At 42.5% G+C, this 19,708-nt stretch overlaps 2 protein-coding genes across 4 annotated transcripts in view; one reads left to right on the top strand and one right to left on the bottom strand.

The window, feature by feature from the left end:
* LOC116939218 (dual oxidase 1-like) overlaps positions 1-7,296 on the bottom strand; it is a 44,863-nt gene extending 37,567 nt beyond the window's left edge. For both annotated transcript variants that reach the window (XM_032947383.2, XM_032947365.2), the window contains exons 1-4: positions 7,130-7,296; positions 2,972-3,081; positions 2,812-2,889; positions 1,351-1,515 (exon numbers count right to left, since the gene is read on the bottom strand). In XM_032947383.2, the coding sequence (XP_032803274.2) occupies positions 1,351-1,515; positions 2,812-2,889; positions 2,972-3,035 (307 nt within the window). In that variant the 5' untranslated portion in view covers positions 3,036-3,081; positions 7,130-7,296. The remainder of the gene's footprint in view (positions 1-1,350; positions 1,516-2,811; positions 2,890-2,971; positions 3,082-7,129) is intronic.
* A 263-nt stretch (positions 7,297-7,559) lies between these two features.
* LOC116939237 (dual oxidase maturation factor 2-like) lies at positions 7,560-18,781 on the top strand. Of its 2 annotated transcripts, none has more exons than XM_032947406.2 (9): positions 7,560-7,676; positions 8,560-8,751; positions 10,152-10,209; positions 11,665-11,799; positions 12,317-12,527; positions 15,046-15,263; positions 16,620-16,724; positions 17,344-17,435; positions 17,565-18,781. In XM_032947406.2, the coding sequence occupies exons 2-9, from the start codon at positions 8,605-8,607 to the stop codon at positions 17,679-17,681; spliced, it is 1,083 nt and encodes a 360-aa protein (XP_032803297.1). In that variant the 5' UTR covers positions 7,560-7,676; positions 8,560-8,604; the 3' UTR covers positions 17,682-18,781. The 2 variants fall into 2 exon arrangements, with proteins under 2 accessions (XP_032803297.1, XP_032803287.1); XM_032947396.2 differs by having other exon boundaries at positions 7,561-7,752; positions 17,565-18,780.
* The last annotated feature ends 927 nt before the right edge of the window (positions 18,782-19,708 follow it).

Raw genomic sequence — 19,708 nt, 5'->3', positions numbered from 1 at the left:
CTCAGGCAATATTTCAAAACGTCTTAAATGTAAGTGTCACCCGTGATTAAAATGGAGTTTCCTGTATAACAATGTAATGGTCTCTGCCTGATCGCTTTATTTGGCTTAATCTCATCTTTGAGAATGAAAAAATATTGTTTAGACTGTGGTGCGACAATCTCAGTGAAGAGTCGAGGACAAAGTTCGACCTCTGCTGTCTGAAGGATGAGGAGGCCACTTGATATGGACCTTTACTGGAGTAGACTCCTAAAACCATACTCTCCTGCAGCCAGTCTCTAACACATGGGATGCAATGGTCTGCGAGATTTACAAATGTAATCTTCATTTCATTAAATTATATCGACAGCCCGATTGTAATACAATGGGGGGGGGGACCACAAGGAATATTCTATATTATTGCATTGTGTGTATATAATGACTTAAAAGTGAGTAAATGTGAGGATAATGAACGCATGCCACAGTCCGCTGGAAAGATATATTGGAGGTTTCAAATCATTGGCTTTATTCTTATAATCCCCTTGGGTGTGAAAGCAACCTGGATAATACCAAATTTTTATCTGAAATGAGCATTTCCATAAAATAGTCAATCCACGGCAGGATAAAGACCTCTACATGACATATCAGTAATGGATGTTGTTTGACTGTTCTTCAACCTGCTGATTAGTGGCAGATTGATGAAGATGTGGGCTCATAGCAATGCTCCAACCCATAAAATAAGTTGTGTACATGAAACACAATCTTTCCAGATGACAGCTGAATTCCATAGATGTTTCAGTTTCTGACGATCGCTCACTGCAAGTGGAGCGAAACGTCGGACATCATGCTGAACAACAAACACGCAGTGCAATCCAAAAGACGCATTCGAAAGCTATCCCAGTGCAAGAAGATAAAGGTATTGTAATAGGTTTTACCCTTTTGATTTAAAGCTTTCGTAATTCATATTCTTAGTTTTTTCGGTAAAGTCACGTTGAAGAGAAAGAACAAAATAATAAAATATATGTACGTCTTAAATGTAAGTATATAAAATATATGTATAATTTTATTATTTTGTTGTTTCTCTTCAACGTGACTTTACCGAAAAAACTAAGGATATAGGTTTTACCCTTTTAACTGGCACAAAAACTGACACCTTTATTCAAGGCATCATGTTTGCAATAACCACAACACAAGCAGTCAAAATGCAAACAAAAGAGACAACTTTGATAATAATATGCACTGTCCTTGAATTTGATTGGTCCACACCCGAGACGGCTTTTCTTAGAGCCTAGTCTCCACTGGTGTTGGACCAGAAGACGCCAAAAGGCGTACAACTCAAAAACAGCGTGACCAGTGCGAACAGGGCATTTCTACCGAAGAAGACGGCCAGCACGGTGCGGTTGAGGGCCGAGGGAAGGCCGCTCTCTCCCCGCATGACGCTGCTGCTCAAGCGGCGCGCGTTGGGCACCGCGGGCTCGTCCCACATCTGGTAGACGCCATCGGCAAATGATGCCGGAGCCAGGCGCAGCAGCTTGCTCCCTTCGGGCAGACGGGGGCACAGGGGTAGGAAATGCGATGCATGGACAACGGTGGTTTCAGTGCTCAGATATCGATGTGAGTGAATCATGAACTCTTAGAAAAGGCCACTGAATGACGCTTCGACACATGTGTGCGAAAAACTGTGCGCGTTACTAATTCTGCAGCATGATTATCAGTCGCTGCAGTTACCAATTCTTGCAGCAATTTGCATGCACGAAGTTATATATTGTTAAATCAAATAAGCCATTGTTATTATTGTACGATCAGTATTTTCTGTGTAAGATCCTAATGAACCGACTGGCTAATGAAAGTAGGCAACAAAGAATTCAGAAAAAGTGCAGACTGAGGGATACAATCAGTCATCATTCAGGAGAGTTGGCAGAGGGTGCGGCTCAAATAAGACTGACGTAAATTAAAATAAGTTAAAATAAAACTAAACTAAACGATTTTTATTTTACCAGGTAAGGCCCACTGAGCTATATGGCTCATTTTTCAGAAATAATATGGCGACAAATGATAGCTCGATGAAGTGGCTCATCAAGTGAAAATTTATAGCAGCCAAATGCTAAACGCATGTTTCTAAATGTGGAGTGAAAAATCCGGAGAACCTGGAGACAAATCCACACAACCAAGGGGAGAACTTGCAATCTGCAAACATGCAGCAGGCGTCAGGGTCGGGATTGAACCCACGACCTCCTGTGTAACGTTTGATTGGTCCACACCCGAGACGGCTTTTTGACTGCTTGTGTTGTGGTTATTGCAAACATGATCCCTTGTATAAAGGTGTCAGTTTTTGTGCCAGCTAAAAGGGTAAAAACCTATTACTAAACAATGCGGTTGTGCTCATCTATGACTGAACCAGTGGTGTAAGTTCCCAACGTTTTATTACAGAAGCCAGTCATTTATTGTCCACTGTTATTGAACTATAGTTGATTGTCCCATAAATAAAATGGCTGTCATAAAAAGTTACGTATCAAGGTTTCCAGCAATGACTTCGGGCTGTAAACTTGAGTACCTTTTGTGCTCATTTGGTGGGTGACCAGATTGGGCAAGTTGTACAACTCGAGACATATTTTTGGCTTACGTACGGTGCGGTAAGAAGTTAAACAAACATACATATGTTGATTTAAAAATAATACAAGTCCTATTCAAAAGTATTATATATTCATAATGTTATCCAGATAGGTTATTTGAGGAAAGTTAACTTGTCAATATGTAGCTGCAGTATATGTTTTCTTATTATTCTTTAAAAGTTCCATAGCAAAGTGCTATGTGCCGTTTAAACACAATGCTCACCTGCACAGCCCCACTGAATGTTCACCAAATTGTTGTACCACCCATCGTAGCGCTCCACTTCGAAATTTGGAAGACAATCTGCGAAAAACCACACGAGGTCAATATTTTGCTTAATTATTATTTTTTGTATTGTGGCCTGTAAATGTGGTGAATGACTCACCTGCAGACAGCCACATGGAGCAAAGCAATAACAATAGCAGAGGCATTGTGAAGTCTGGCCGCATAAAATTGGATCAGGATAGATGATGGGACCTCTCTGCTTCTTCGTTCCTGGGGTGATATAACAAATTAACAAAAAAATACAAATTGAACAAAATATACATGATACATTTTACAATCTTTCATGTAGATGACCCATTTACTAATTTTAAAAGTGCACAACATATACATGTTCGCGCTATTCTTGCACTTCATTGTTAAATGTGCAGGGCAGAATTTAAATAAAGTAAGCTTGCTTGTATTAATATGACAAGCAATGATATTCGCCTTTTGGCGTCCTCCCATCTAACACCATTTGAGACTCGGCTCTAAAGAAAGCTGTCTCTGATGTGGACCAATCAGTTTCAAAGACAATGCATATCCTGTTAGAGCATATTTTTTTATTTTCACCACAAGTATCTGTGGTTAATGCAGACATGATTTAATGTAAAAGGTTTCAGTTTGGTGATTTAATATCTTAACACCTGTTTTTTTGCCAGATAAAAGGGGAAAACCTATTCTTATATTTTGACACTGGCCGACCTAAATACTTGATTTTAGTACTTAATCCAAGACTGTTAATACTTAAGTAAAAAACCCTATATATATTACTTTTATTTGTATTCTTGAAATGTTAACAAGTAGTATTCTGTGTATGTTGTATAAAATGTTTGTATACGTACATGTGACACACTACACCCTGGACACCCTTCCAAGGGATTATCCAGGTAGAATATTTAAGCAAGTAAAGGAATATCTACTTTAGGGAAGTGAATAAATCAATCCTACAACTAAATTCGGAATGTATATATGGATGCAACATATTGTCAAACATATGTGCTTTAGAGAGTTTCTCAGGCTAAAGTTTGATAATTAAAAATATAGGTAAAAAATATATACCTATAAGTTACAGTGTATATGTTTAACAATTAATAAACGCCATCATATCAACATCCCTTCAAGTGTCAATAAGATTAAGGGAATTTTCGTAAGAGTGTAATGTGATTTTACAAGTGTAAAGAATGTAGACTTCCTTCCTATTTGTGGCCCGCTCAGGAACGAAAATAATAAAAAGGGTCACAGACTTGAGACAAGGTGTGTGTATATACTGCGTGAGATTATGGCAACATTAAGATGTTCAAACACCAAATAGACACCTATCACAAGGCATCAAAGTCTGTATTAGTCGTACGTGCGCGTGGCAAAACATGAAAACAAATATGCCTTGATAATAATGTATGCATTGTCCTAGAAATATATTGGGCTACACCAGAGATAGCCTCCTTTGTGATCGTGTCTCAAACGTGTTAGACCAAAGAACGCCAAAAGGCGTAGGTATAAAATAAAATATTTTATACCTACATGACTTTACCGAAAGAACCAAAGAGTATGGATTCCTTTGATCACGAAAGCTTCAAATCAAGATAGCACAAAGACCATACAAATATGAACGCACGAATAGCTCGGGTCGAGAAGTTAATATATCTACGGGACTTTTTTTTGCCAGTACCGAGATGATGACAAGGGTCCCATTGATATACCGCACAAGAGTCATCGTGCTTTCACGCCAGACGTTACAATCTGAGTAGCGTTACATTTATGGCGAACAGTAAAAGCCAAGCAACAATACGCCAACCCCCTGTCACCGCCTGTATGCCCTTTGCCGAGGTGGGTAAACGTAAGCAGTTGTAATAGTGGGAAGCTAGCTGTAGAGAATGCGCCTTTACAATTTGCATCGCTTATCGGATCTGTGGAGGGTGGTGAAGGCTGCTAACGCGCCATAGGGGTGAACAATCTGAGAGTGTGGACTGGGCCAATGAAAGATAGGGGAGGGAAATTGTCTTGAATGCAATTACTGCTGATAACAGGCTGGATGTTGAAACCCGTCAAGAGTTTTGCTTGGCCTGAAACAATTCTGCTGAAATTCTACACTCCCAGAGGGCCGTGCGGATGACATTTTTGGGGGGTTTTTATTCATACGGATATGTAAAGGAGACATTGTCTGCTTATTTATTACAACATTGTCGTGTAATAAAATAATTGCAAATGATATTGAGACACCCCTTTAAAATAATCATAATAAATAATAATCTACAAGTAACGCTATTCAGATTGTATTCTACAAATCTACAAGTTTTTTGCCAGTTTTTTGCCAAACAGTCCGTCTCAGCAGCAGGTCATGCTTTCCCACCTGATGACGGACGCTTGCGTTGCGCCCGAAACGTTGTGATTTATTTTATTTTATACCTACGTGACTTTACCGAAAGAACCAAAGAGTATATAAATCTACAAGTGTTTATAAATTAACGAAAGAGCTGTACATATGTACATATAATTCAATATTGGGTTAAACCGTAACTAGGAAAGAGCGGGCAATTTAACGCAAAACTAATATTTCCCCCCGTTTCTATCATGACATTTAGTGCGAACGTAATTTGCTGCACAACGGTATCAATGGAGCACAACGTAAATACAATACCCCAGTACTTTTTTGGCCGGGCAAAAACCCTTCGGTGACGAAATATTTAACAGCTATGAAGAGCGCCACCTATTGAATGATTGGGTCATCTGCATGCCATTTTTGGTACCAAGGTGACGAATCTCAAATTGGGGGGGAGGGGGGGGGTTGAGGGGTGGGCGGGGTACGGAGGATTGGCGGGCTTCGGAAAATATTCTCTGAGAAATGAATCTCTGCATAATATTGTAAATGTGGGTTTGCCGTATAGTAAGACGTTTAAGATTATATGGGGAGCGGTAGCGCGTTGCGCTATGAACCCAGCGAGATCGATATCCAGCGAGATCGATTCCCGCTCATGGCCAACACCAGTGACGATTATCTAAGCTGCTCCAGGGGAGACAAAGGCGGCCGGGCGTGGATCTGGCCATCAACCCCCTCGTGTGCCGTGCCGGCCTTCGTAGGTGCTCACTAACAGCACTTCCCCCAACAGCCTGTTCAGGTTATACGATACTTTACCATTATTACTGATATTTTGCGTCATTCAATTATGTCTGCACATTATCTATGGGGCCGTCCATAAATGACGTCACGCGATTTTGGACGATTTTTTACCCCCCCCCCTTCGTCACACGGCGTCACAAAAAAGTCAGACCCCCCCCCCCCCTCAAATATGACGTCACAAAGCTCTGCCCCCCCTACCCCCCCAAAAAAAAATGCTACAAATCGCTTTAAACTATTGTCATTGTAGTGCGTAAATAATGTGACGATGCACTCTGATGTTGTAGTAGAAAACATTTATCAAAAAGTCTACTTAATTAAGTAGAACGTGTTGTCTATAGCTATTTAAAGTTGCGCATTTTGATGTGACGTCACATTTCTCACCCCCCCCCCCCCTCGTCACACATCGTCACAAATATCTGACCCCCCCCCTCTAGGTGCGTGACGTCATTTATGGACGGCCCAATGTAAACCCCTTATACGATACTTTACCATAATTACTGAGATTTTGCGTCATTAAATTCTGTCTGCATATTTTATATCTCACGCTGAGTAATAAAGTGCTCCATTGTCGTGCGCAGAACGTTTTGCTTATACACAGTACATATTTTATGCAGTGTTCAAATATTCACACGAACAGCGGCTTGTGCTCTCGCAATGAATACAGATGTTTAAAATAAAGTTTAAACCTCATTATTAATTAATAATGCTGGCAAACATAATGTGTACTTTTTGACATATAAGATCACGGCGTGTCGTTTAATAGAATAGACGATGCAGTATATAGGTATACACTCATAGCGCTTCATGCACTATTAGTCGCGGTATTGTACTCAAAATCACAACTTCGCATACAAAAAAAAGCCAGCGGATGCGTTTTCAGGTTATACCCACGATGTCCGACGTTTCGGTCCACGTGCTGAAGCATCTCCCAGCACGTGGAGCAAAGAGCGTCGGGCACCGTAAAGACAGACAACGCACGGTAACAACCCGAGCACAACATCGGGAGAGCGATAACTTTCCGCAGCACAACCGCGGCAAACCTATACGCAGTAGTTACGACGAACTACTGCGCCAAGGTTTTCCGCTCCAAAGCTCTCGTTTGGTTTAAACCCACAACAGCGACACAGCACAATCCCAGATGCGACAACCATTCGACTTTACCTGAACGAGATCGAGAAGCGAGAGAGAGAGATGGTAAAAAAAAAATGAGCGGTTGATGCTGAGCAGCGCCGAACGTGCGCTCAAGAAACTTTCGTCCAACAACGAACGCCGTCCGAACGCTTGCGGTGCGACCGTGGCGATGATGATGGACAGGCGACTGAACGGCGGTGGGAGGAGGAGGAGGAGGGAGGCGCTCGTTTCGGACCCAGGAGTGTTCTTTTTTGCTCCTCCTTTTTAAACTACCGATTGGCGTGGGCACACGTTCGTTTTGCATGTGCAACGACCGGTCAGCGAGATTTGCATCTCCGGCATGTATATTGCGCATGGGAAATCCGCTTGGATTTCATATATAATTATTTCTGTGGGTGCCCTGTGGCCTGATTTGTTGACCCACCTCGCCCTATATATATCGGTATTCAGCAATACCCGTTCAGTCGTAAAACGGTTTGCTGTGAGGTTATACAGACTAGGTGTCTGAGTTGCTGAGACCATCTCGAAGACTTTGCGCGTCTTTCATCGGTCGGCATTCGTTTAGCGATCCTCTGAGGTTATTTTTTTTGCTTTGCGTTGAGTATTTATGAGGATTTAAAGTCATACTATAGCGTGATTTCAAACAAATATCTGTGAGTATAAATGAAAATGTGTGTGTGTCAATATGAAGTGCAGTTTCTGTAGTTGCTGTAGTCGTTTAAGTGGTTGAATTGTAGTTGTGTAAAACGTGGAAGGAAGTCAATTTTGACTTAAAGCTTTCGTGACTACAGGCATTCATATTCTTTGGGTCTTTCGGTAAAGTCACGTAGATAGGTTCAAAGAGAATAACGAAAAATAACGCAACGTCGAAGTTTTTTTAAATTATTCGATCGCAACACAACAGTGTGACTTTAACAAAAGACAAATTTGAGTTAGAACAATGAGCAAGAATAATATAACTAGCTAGACAAATCTTCGTTTCAAAGCCTTACTTTAATTATTAATATTTACCCATCGATATTTCATACGATTTTAAGCAGAGTATAGATTTTTGGAATGTTTGTGTACTGATTAAATTATGCTCGAAATTTTCAATTTATCATAATCGCCATAATTGTATTATTATATTGCTGGCCTGATATTTGACTTCGACGGATTGTCCATAACAATATGGCTTTTGCCTGTGGACTTTAGAGTTTACTTCTCTGGGGGTACGTCGCAACGGACACACCAGGAGCGTTGAACATTTCGAATCTCACAAAGACAGTCGACATGTACACCACTGCCACGTTGAATCGTACCCGTCTTGGACGTTAATTGCGCGGCATTGCATACGTAGATCCAGCTACGACCCTGTGGTTATTGCATTGCCGCTTGAAGGGAGCCGAGTAGAGCTTTAGATCCAGAGTAATTAATACGATGGGGCTGAATTGATATCTGGGCAAATGTTTGATTCGCAGGTCTCCCGCCACGACTCATCCCGTGCCCCAACTGCAGCGCAGAGAATGACTTACTCTGACGGATACCCTCCGTTCTACGGCCCGCGGCGCACACCCGCCAATGTGGACATACATCAGTATATCGTGGTGGCAGTGTTCTGCGTGCTGGCTGTCGGGTTTCTCTCCATCCTCGCAGGCATCAGAGGTCGGGCGGTAAGTGCATCTCCCAACGCATACATCTCACTCGCATGGGGGTGGGGGGGGTAGGGGAAGGAGTGGTGGGCAAACTGACTGCAGAGAGGTGCGAGGACACATGCACGAAGAGTTGTGTGGCCAGGCTGCATGGGACTCATAGAGAAAGACGACTGACGTTGCAACGCTAATTCATCATCAGCCACGATTGATCCGCTGCTGGACAAAGGCCTCCCCAAGCCGCCGCCACCCCCTCACGATCCGGCAACGTCATTCTGATTTTATCCCTCCAATTTTACGGTGCGAGTTCTCTCAGACGTATTGTATTCCATTCTCAATTATCACCTCTCTAAGTCTGATTAGCATACACTGGTTCACGCAGGTTCATCAGATAAGCTGTGTAATTGGGTTGATTAAATTACTACCTGCTGGTTTGTCCCCGTTGTATGCTTAATGGTGTGCAGTCCATTGTCCCATCAGCCAGTCCGTTGCAGTGGTGATGTAACTTTGATTTAACAAAAACATTAAGAGGGACACACCGTGATGCTCAAGAACAATGACGGTGGCAGCCAAGGGATGGAACACGTCCACATGTCGTGTGGATTGGTCATTGCAGGATTGTTCAGCATGGTGACTGTTTGATCATGGCCGACTGTAGTTGATGATGATGATGAATGTAACTTTGAAATGTCCAATAGGTGGTGGAAAGAACTTAACATTGCGGATTAATGTAGCATCACGGGTAAATTAACTTGTACGAACTATCCCAATGGGTTTAATATTGTCGGCATAAATCATGCCTCTTTCAATGCCGCATTATTTTGCATCACTGTGCATAGTATAAGCTTTGTATTAACGTCAAATATAGTCATTAAAGCACGACTGCCCTTACAGGGAGACACTGATTCCACGACTCAGATGGGGGTCACAGGCAGGGTCAAAAACCTGCCAGTTATATCCACTTTGGGAGTTGTGAAATTTAAATAGCTTCATAAAACTGTACGTACAAAATGTATAGATACTCTACTTGGGTATGGGATGGCTCTCTCACTCAGAACAATTATAAATGTCCACTTCCATCACTGCCTGACACATAAAAAAAAATATTGAGAGAAAAACACATTCACAGCGGGTGTGATATGTTCTTATGCTGCATAAACAGCAGTTCCTTTGTGTTGCTTGCAGGTAGCTTTGTCCATGTTATAATATACTGCGTTGTTTTTACACTAATGTGCGACCTAAAATATCAAGCGGCATATACTGGCAATCTAATGGTCCTATGTAATTGTTAAATATATATTTAATATATATATTGAACGCGTGCTGAAATGTATTTATTCATTAACGTTTACAGCATTGTACAGTACTCTGGAATAACCAATTGGTTAATTGTGTGGGTGATGTATTTATGTTTTTTTCAGAGAGTATTCTGGTTCACAAGAGTCTTCCTTAGCCTCCTTATCGGATGCATCACACTCGGTGAGCAGGGCGCCACAGACACTCTCAATCTTCCTACCGGGCTCTCGTTTTTGTCTCGCACGATTGTGATCGTGAACTGCGGCATCGTTGCACAGGCTCAGCGGCCTTTGTCAATGCCACTGCTGGACGAGGGCCTCCTCCACACCATGCCGTGCGGGTCGTGGCTGGGGTTATTTGACCATACCTCACCACGCGGGTCAATGCTGGTTGGTGAAGGAGGGAGCGAGCATATGGTGGGTGTGGGGCAGGTGGGAGCGGCATAGAAGTTTGGCACAACAATGGTTTATACTGTACTGCCTTCTGCTGCCCACGAGATAGAAAGTAAATGCGAGTTTAGTTCAAGAAACAAAATATATCCCTGCGGCAAAACAACGGTGCAAGTGAGAAGCTTGAAATGTTTTTTTTTGTCCAAGCATGCAGGGTTAACTAGTACACTCACATAAGTGCAGCAGTTCGTAAGGGGCCGTCCATAAATGACGTCACACACCTAGGGGGGGAGGACATTTGTGACGATGTGTGACGAGGGGGGGGAGGGGGGTTTGAGAAATGTGACGTCACATCAAAATGCGCAACTTTAAATAAATATAAATAATATAATTGTTATAACAACACTAATTTTGATTAATTTTCATTATTAACTATTTTATTATTTAAATTGACTAAGGTCACCTTTTATTTATTCTATGAAGGAGCATTTTGCTTCTCCATGGGAGAATGGAGAAGCATACATTTTTTGTACATTTTTTAATGATTGTTATTAAACACTTTTATTTTAATTATTCTACCAGGGCTTTTCATTCTGTGGAATGAATATGTGATTGTTATAATAGTACTCTCCATTTTGCTTCATTCTACTACAAAATTTCAAGTTTTTTTATATAGTTATAATTACTTTTAGTATTTTATAATTATAAGAGAACTTCAATATAATATTCTGAACATTTGCAGTTTTAGTTAGACGTTGAATATTTTCAAGTGAATTTTATGATAAATTTCAGCTTTCCAACGCCTCCTTTTTAATACGTGTTTTCTCCTACAACATCAGAGTGCAGCACTACATTAAATACGCACTACAATGACAATAGTTTAAAGTGATTTGAAGCATGTTTTATTTTCAAAATGGAAATATGGTTTGGGGGGGGCGGGCAGAGCTTTGTGACGTCATATTTGACGAGGGTCTGACTTTTTGTGACGCAGTGTGACGAGGGGGAGGGGGGGGGGGTAAAAAATCGGCCAAAATCGCGTGACGTCATTTACGGACGGCCCCTAATACTCCGTTCGGAACTATTGTTAGTACGTGTACTATCCGTGTTTCTATCCACACTTAATCATAGCCAGGTTTCGAACTTTTAAAACAGCCCCTCCCCCCCCGTGCACTCTGCGTCCGAATTGTACCAACACGCGTTGAAGGCACTAACGCTCCCACTCTGCTGTCCCCCGCCGCCACCCGCGCAGTGGTGAACTTCCAGACGCACTGGGAGGTCGGCCACGTGGAGACACAGACGGAGTACCGCGTGGCGGATGGCAGCACCATCAAGGCGCGCATCGGACTCGGCGTTTCCCTCCACGGCTTCAACATCACCCTGCAAGGTACCCGAGAGCCCACAGTCGGCCCTGAGCCAGCCGTGTACATTCTTATGGCTAAGTACCTAAACCGTCATACTGATGGGCACAATCTACAGCCCTCAGGCACCTTGCGCTCTTAATAAACGACATCATTGGCCTCTTGTGTCAATTTAGCAGCTTTCTTCTAGGCACTGGTTGAGATACCACTTGCCTCCATTGTAAGCTTGGGTCGGGATTCAAACTCAGGCCACCAGATTGAAAGTGCAATGTGCTAATGCACCCGCCTCCGCTCCCCCCCCCCAATGTCTACACACATATAATTATCAACAATTTTCATGATTTTTTTCTTTTCTAAGTAAACAATATTTTACATGCAAAATCCCTTGAGATGGAGCATCTCGTTTACGAGGCTTGTCGCTATTGCGGGCGTCATTCCTGGTAGTATTAGTATTTTTGTAAAAAAATTAAGTCAATATTGTACGTGTCTCCTCATCCTCATGCAACGCATTGCGTTTGGCCATTTCCCTTGCGATGTGAACAGGCCTGCCAGAACTCCAGCTCAACGAGACGATTGCCTACAACGAGCAATTCGAGTGGGCTTCGGGAAGCATCAACGACGACTACCACGACGCGTTGGAGAGGGGGCTGCCCAAGCCCATCCTGCAGCTCGCCGAGATGTTTCTCAGCGCGAGCACCTGCACCAACGTCTACCTGTACGCGCAAGCCGGACTCTACGCGTCCGCCTTCCTCTGGTATAAACGCACAGCTCCTGCATGACCTTACACATTGTTTATATATGTACACACACACACACTGCTCAAAGTGATTTCCTGCTCAAAGAAGCATTAAGGTGGTGCCTCGCATCCTTACTCTTTGGTTCCTTCGGTAATGGCATGCAGGTACAAAATAAAATAAACCACGACGTTTCGGGCGCAACACAGCGCTCGGGCACCTTGCGCTCTTAAAAGAGCTACGTCATTGGTCCCTTGTGTCAATTTAACAGCATTCTTCTAGGCACTGGTTGAGATGCACGACGTTTCGGGTGCAACACAACGGCTGTGTTGCGCCCGAAACGTCCGTGATTTATTTTATTTTGTGCGTTGCGTGACCCTACCGAGAGAACCAGAGTATGGATTCCTGCAGTCACGAAAGCTTCAAATCAAGATTGCCTCACATCCTGTTTACAGCAAGTGGTGTAAATTTCACATGGCTATGGTGGGCGCTGGCCTACATATTTATGAAGTACAACGCTTATATATTTAAAAACTAATTTCCTTAGAATTTATTTTTGTGTTTAGTTTGTTGTCCTTTCCCCGCAACCGCCGATTAGCACGGTTGGTCACGTACGGTGCGAAAGAAGTTCAACGAACACACAAATGTGCTCGAGCGAGGCCGTCGGCAGCTCCCTCTCACGGAGGCCCTTCCGTCAACAGTGGCTCGAGCAAGCAGTTGCAGGACTTGCGCCTTTACCACTCAAAACTGTTGTGGATTGTTCTTCCAGACCCGATCCCCTTGAACAGCGTAAGGGATTTCTAGAACTGTATTCTAGGGTTAAGGTTGATGAGACCTGTCGTTCTTAACCACTGGCAGCTTTGTCAAATAATAAATAGCCTTCAAGTCAATGCAGTAAGGGGTGTGTCATAATGTTATTCTAGAATCTGTCGATCGCACAGTCGCTCAAAAAGCTGTATTTTTGCTGACACATAAGTATAGTTAAAAGGATATACAGTCTACTAAATAACTGCAAAACACACACAATTTATGGTACTGTATTGTAGGCAAAAAATCAGTATGCGGCTTATTGAGAAAAAAAATGTTGTACGCAAATATATGTTACTGAAACTATCAATTTATATCAACCAAAGTCTACTGCAATGAGATTTATACATGTGTACAGATGTGTTGTTTGATTTAAAACGCGGCATATTTCATTCAACATAGAAGTACCCTGAGGCAGTTACACCCATTATATTAATTAAATATTGGGTGGTGAAATTATTTTTAGAACATTTCCTCTTCGTTCAGAATTTGACATGAAGAAGCACCTTCTAATCTACGCTCACTTCTAACCCCTACTGAGTTCCTCTTTTCTATAAATATACTTCGACGTCATTGACGTGAGAACATGGATCGTACATCAGATGACAAAGATGTATTGAGATACATAATTTGTGTGATTCAGAACCACACATCGTCGATTTTTTGTTTGTTTGTTAAAATGTACATTGAGACACAGTTAGAATATTGCAACGATGGTTGATCAATTTCATACAACACTACGACCATGTTTTTGTATCTACTATCATGTTTTTGTATGGTTTGTTGTTGTAACGTTCTTACCCGCCCCTACTGGACATCTGTGAAAAAGAGTTTTGTAGCTCATCGGATTCATTCAGTATAGATACAATTTCTGATGCTATTTTACAGTTACGCCACATGTTTAAATATTTTAAATATTTAAAATATTTAAACATGAAAATATTTAAACATGAAAACATGTTTAAATATTTTATCCCAGTCAGGGATATGGTGAGGGTTTCAGTGCTTACAGCAGGATTCAGTGACAACTCAACAATCTGTTGCTACAGTGTAACTGTTTAGGTAAACACCAGCTAACACAAAAAATAAAATATTTTTTCAACAGAAATTGAAAAATAATGTATTTCAACTGCTTTGTCTTAAAGATATAGTTTGACAACGAGTGGTTCGCAATAAAAAATGTTAAGAGTTCAAATCCTGATTTGGGTGTTGACTCTTTCCTCCACGATAGGACTCTACAATTTCCACCACTGGTTCAGGGCTGTAAACGGGAGATGACCACCGCCTCATTTGCTTGTTTGAGCAGGGAAATCACTTTGACTTTTGTATGTTGATGTTCGAATGAACATTGATTCGAGTGCCATCGTTGTAGCCAGAGCCTGAATATTTTCCGACTCATTTGTGGACTTAAAGTGGACACGTGAACTCGTAGCCTCAGCCACAGCGGGAGGAGAGGTATACTCTGCATTGGGGGAAAAAAAAAAATCACACTTTGTGAGCCGCCTGACGCCTTCAAACTAAACCAGAAGTATGACATTTGACACTGTGACGTCGAAGCCCTCCCAAATTGCGGGGCAGTTGCCCCGATTCGTAGTACCCTAGGGGGACGTCGGCTCTGGGTACACTGGCAGTCGTTTGCCGGGTGCGGGAACAAACCCTTCCGGCTCTCCGACCTGAAGGGATGACGAACGAAGCGTGCGTTTACCTCTGTTCCCCCCATCGACGCCACAGGGTCGCGTTCGCCTTCTGGCTCCTCTCCAACCTGTTCTTCTTGATGGTGCTGACCTACGGCGGGGCGGCGTTGCTCCTCACCGGCTGCTTCCAGCTGGTGGCGCTCGCCGCCTTCGCGTGCACCCGCCTGCAGCCTCTCTGCAGGGCTCACCTCGGGCTGGAAGGCGCGACGCTGGCCACAGCTCTGGGCTCCAGCTTCTGGCTCACGCTGGGCAACGGTAAAGAGCATCGGCAAAGCCGTGATAAACCCACCCCGACACTCGAACGCACTCCCGTGCCAAGAATCATTGATTCAACGGTGCAGTCTTGCACCGGAGGCTGCGCTGTGCGCGTGATGGGTTAGCGACACTGGACTTGCAGTCTCTCCAAAGGTCAAAATCAAAAGTTGGGTGGGTGGGTGTGGGGGAACGTGTGGTGAGGTGAAGTCTGGTGGTGGCCTTCACGTCAGCAGTGGCGTGAGAGAATAAATTCCATGTCTGCACCGTTGCCTCTACCGTCTTGCATTAAGCAAAGCGCAGACACAATACAAAGCCACTTTGATTTATGTAGCATAGCAATGCAAGAGACACTGTGCTCAAACAGTGGGCGTATCGATGTTATAAACAACGTCAGGAGGCTTTATGCTTTGCATTAAGAAATGTATGACATGTCTGCTTCTTAAATAATACGAATGCTGTGCGTGGTGAAGTACCGGTTAGTGTAACACAGGAATTCCTTTGTTTCAGGACATTACTGAAAATATGTAGTCATTGTAGAGCAGTGCAGCAAAACCCATTGTTGTACTGTACTCAGCTATGTTGTCGCCTTTCCCCTCCTTCACAGCATGCACATGACCAGTTTGGTGAAATATGGTCAATAGGGGAGGCCTTCATCCAGCAGTCGATTGGAAAATGGGTAGTACGTGTACCCACATTTGCTGGTATAACTAGCTACTAGTCCAGTGATATTCTAAGTAAACGTCCAATCCTCGTTTCTTATATTCTAGACCAGGGGTCGGCAACGAAAATAAAATAAAAACCTCAATTTTTGCAATGTGAATACGAGACCGTGGTCCTTAAAGGAGACGCAGGTTGGCGACCCTTGTTCTAGACAATGGGGTAGCAAAAGTTCCCCACTCGGGTCAGTTCATTCATTCCAGCTGTAATGTAATTGATGAGGCAGGTGTCAGTGGTCAAAATTCAATTAACCACTGGTCGCTGTAACCAGGTGGTAGCCCAAATAAGACGGTAATTCGTTTTTTTTGTCACAAGGACCTGAAACGGAGCGGTAAGACTTACGGAAATAAAAGCATAATTAAAATACTCGATGACCAAGTCACCCGGAATGCGTCCGATCTCATCAGATTTCGGAAAGCGGGAGAACAGGTTGTTTATCTTTTTAAGCAAAAACAAAACTTACATCTGTTTTTCAGTCAGAGGTTCAGTGTACGTCAGCGTTGTAACTAAAGCAAATACGTGGCCAAACATGAAATGTAATCTGGCAGACGGAGTTGAATTTTCCGTGTGGATTGTTAGAAATTTATATCTCTGGTGTCTTCCTCCCTCTCTCCCCCTCATGATGGATCGCGATGACAGCTGTGCTCTGCCTGCTGCTGGGAAGCTTGGTCATTGGCGCTCACTTTTTGGCTCCACACACACTGGAGGTGTTTTTCTCCATTGAAGAAGAAACTGCAAATCCATGTAATGTTTGCATGCGCTCCACAACACACATAACACACACACAACACACACACACACAACACACACACACAAGACACACACACAATGGCAGCCCATGCATTCGCATTGCCTTTGGTTGTCCTTCCCTATGTATGGTCCGAAAGAAGTTCACCGTGCGTACATATTGTTGAACTGTAGCACAGCGCTTGAATCGTAATGGAAAAGTTTCATGAGTTAAATTTTGATTCAGAGATGGATTCGAACCATCAAAGCTATGGAGGTAATGTAATGTGTACCACATTTTGGAAATTAACGTTCATTGTCCTATTGTGGGACTTGTCCTGCCATAAGACTGTGGAATTTCCACCACCGACATTCACCAACATAAATGAGCAAATGCTGCACGCTTGCTTGAGCAGGCAGACACTTTTTTTATTTGCGTGTCATCAACAAACATTATGAACTTGCTAACATAAAACTAACTCGCTGTTTAAAATGTTCTGACGGAGCTAACGCATCATGGATATATTATCTTACAGCGGCGCACATTGTAGCTTGACAATGATTGCATATTTCACTATGATGCCCACAACATATGCCTGCAAATAATTGTTTTTTTTATTGTATTGTATTTCTACAGATGAATCTGAAAAAGTTCCTTTGGGAAACAATGGCTATCGAAATGAAGCGTTCACACAGGGACCATCCGTCGAGAGGAGTGTGACTGTCATGGTAAGACATTGCAGGATATACATATACAGTGTGTGCAAACCTCCATAGTTAAGACTATATTGTCAGAAGTAACATACACACACACACATGTATATATGTGTTCTAACTTATCTTTTTTTATGGTTTCAGATCACGGAGGAAATTGGAAGCCAGCAAGTAAATAACATACATTCTCAATGTGATGTTCAAGGCACTGCCACTAACTCTCTACCACACAACTACCCTACCATAAATGGCCACTCATAAGAAATGATGCTGTATGAGTATTCGTTCACCAAGTGAGAAATATGATTGCTTACACAAAATAATACGCGATTATATGCATTGAGATATTTTCTACCACCGCACTACAGGTCACAATAATTCTCTATCTGCCTCTTCCCTAACCCAGTTCTATTTGAGTTTTCCCTCCGATTGACTCCTCTCCCGAGTTGTTATAATAGCCATGCTCAATTCAAAAAGCGTTTTAACCCTGTGTGTCGTTTGTTCCTGGTCGCTTGAACTTTGAGGCCTGTGTTGACAAAAAGATTATCTAATAGTATTCACCAAGTGATGAAGATATTGGTCTTCCAAAAATATACAGAACATAGCATTCAAGGAGATTAAGATCTTTAGATAATGTATTCACCAAGTGATAAACGTTTGATATCTTCGAAGCCTGCTTTTTAAGTTTGACTTTGCAGAGATGTTTTTTTTTATAACTGTGTTATATGTACACGATATTTAAACATTGCTTTATGATATAGTATTGATTGTATAATTATAGTGATGTCCGGCGTTTCGTGGAATTATTTTAATTCTAACATATCCAGAAGTCAAACTGTTGAATATCTACACTTGTGAAATAATTAGTAAATTATGATTAATGGATTTATTTATGGAAATCTGTGAAGTACATTTTGTATTCGTTTTATATTGTATAGCTATTTGACTGCATAAGACTAGATAGCATAACGATGTGGCTGGGAATTTCCCTAACGCTTATGATACATTGAGCAACAGTGATGACTTTGTGATTTCCACTTCATTTTGATGTGGTCATTGCGAAAGGTGGAACTCTGAAATATGTTTTGAATAGGTGTGGTGCTGTTAAGTTTACACGAATACACAATGCATTTTGTGGAAGTACTGCAGACATATCGAATTTCATTCAATGTGGTCTGGATACTCCTGTATCATCTGAAGTAAAAAAAAATCTGTGCTATGAACCTGTCGTGCATAGTACGTATAGCATGAGAAAAGTTATATTAATGTATAAATATGTGTTTATGCCTGCAATTGTACCATTTCAGTTTTTTTAAAATAAAACACACTTTCATGTAATTTTTACTGAACAAAGTCCTTTTTTAAAATCATATTTACTCTTTCCATAGTCCTCATTGTTTATCATTGGTCCATTGCCCGTGGAATACTTCATAATGTGTCGAGCAGTCTCCAGCTGAATTTGGCATGCTGATGTGCCGCTAAGAGGGTGAAATACATACAGTCACTCACTTGCCTCATCTGAGAGACATGTGAGGCAAGGATTGACGGGTATTCTCCAGGCAACTACATTTCTGGAATATTTTTTTACTCGCTAGAAGCTGGATGTACGAGCACCTTATAAAGTACATACAAGCACCATTCCAATATAAGCAACGCTCACTTTACAATATTGGAGAGGAAAGATGGGTAATGCAAGCACACTACTTCGGATAACACTACACCTGTACGTGCTCCATAGGAGAGTTCTTATATTCACATTCTACCAGAGGCTTACTGAAGCAGCATTAATGTAATTCGCTTTTTTCACACCCTATTGAACGATGGCCAGGGGCCTGGTTGGTGACGCTTAGCGTGTGCCGGTGCATGTAACTTGTACAACTGCAAGGAGGTTGCCATCGTCCACCCAGGAGCACCTGTGTAGCGTAAACGATTCAGAGACAGTTTATAGGAGGCACCTTCTTCATTAACATCTTCCACGGTCTCGTCCACACACCCTCCACAGTAGTTTAGCCTAGCTTGTACACAACAGCGGCCGTCTTACGCTGACGGCGCTGACTGAGATAGCTAACTGCTATCCTTCGTAGCGCAACATCTAGCGGAGACGTTAGCGGCGACGAGACGACAGTGACGACGAGACGAGTCCACTCCCAGAACCGGCAGCCTCGAGCTCCCCGCTCTCAAGCTCCTTTTATGCTCCCAGCGCGGCCTGGCACCGCCCTGACCCCGCTTGCAGGTTCTAGGGGACTCCAGATGGGATCTTCCGTGACCTCTGCCATAGTTCCTCCTCT

The sequence above is a fragment of the Petromyzon marinus genome, chromosome 1 (genome assembly GCF_048934315.1).
Source record: "Petromyzon marinus isolate PM22_M1 ecotype Great Lakes invasive population chromosome 1, UKy_Petmar_22M1.pri1.0, whole genome shotgun sequence".
Lineage (NCBI taxonomy): Eukaryota > Metazoa > Chordata > Hyperoartia > Petromyzontiformes > Petromyzontidae > Petromyzon > Petromyzon marinus.
The sequence above is the reverse complement of the archived record's forward strand: the minus strand, read 5'-3'. Positions and strand labels throughout refer to the sequence as shown.

Coding starts and splice junctions, on each gene's coding strand:
- LOC116939237 (XM_032947406.2), top strand. CDS start 8,605: ATGACTTACTCTGACGGATACCCTCCGTTCTACGGCCCGCGGCGCACA. Junction 11,800..12,316: donor CTTCAACATCACCCTGCAAG/GTACCCGAGAGC, acceptor CGATGTGAACAG/GCCTGCCAGAACTCCAGCTC. Junction 16,725..17,343: donor AGAAGAAACTGCAAATCCAT/GTAATGTTTGCA, acceptor GTATTTCTACAG/ATGAATCTGAAAAAGTTCCT.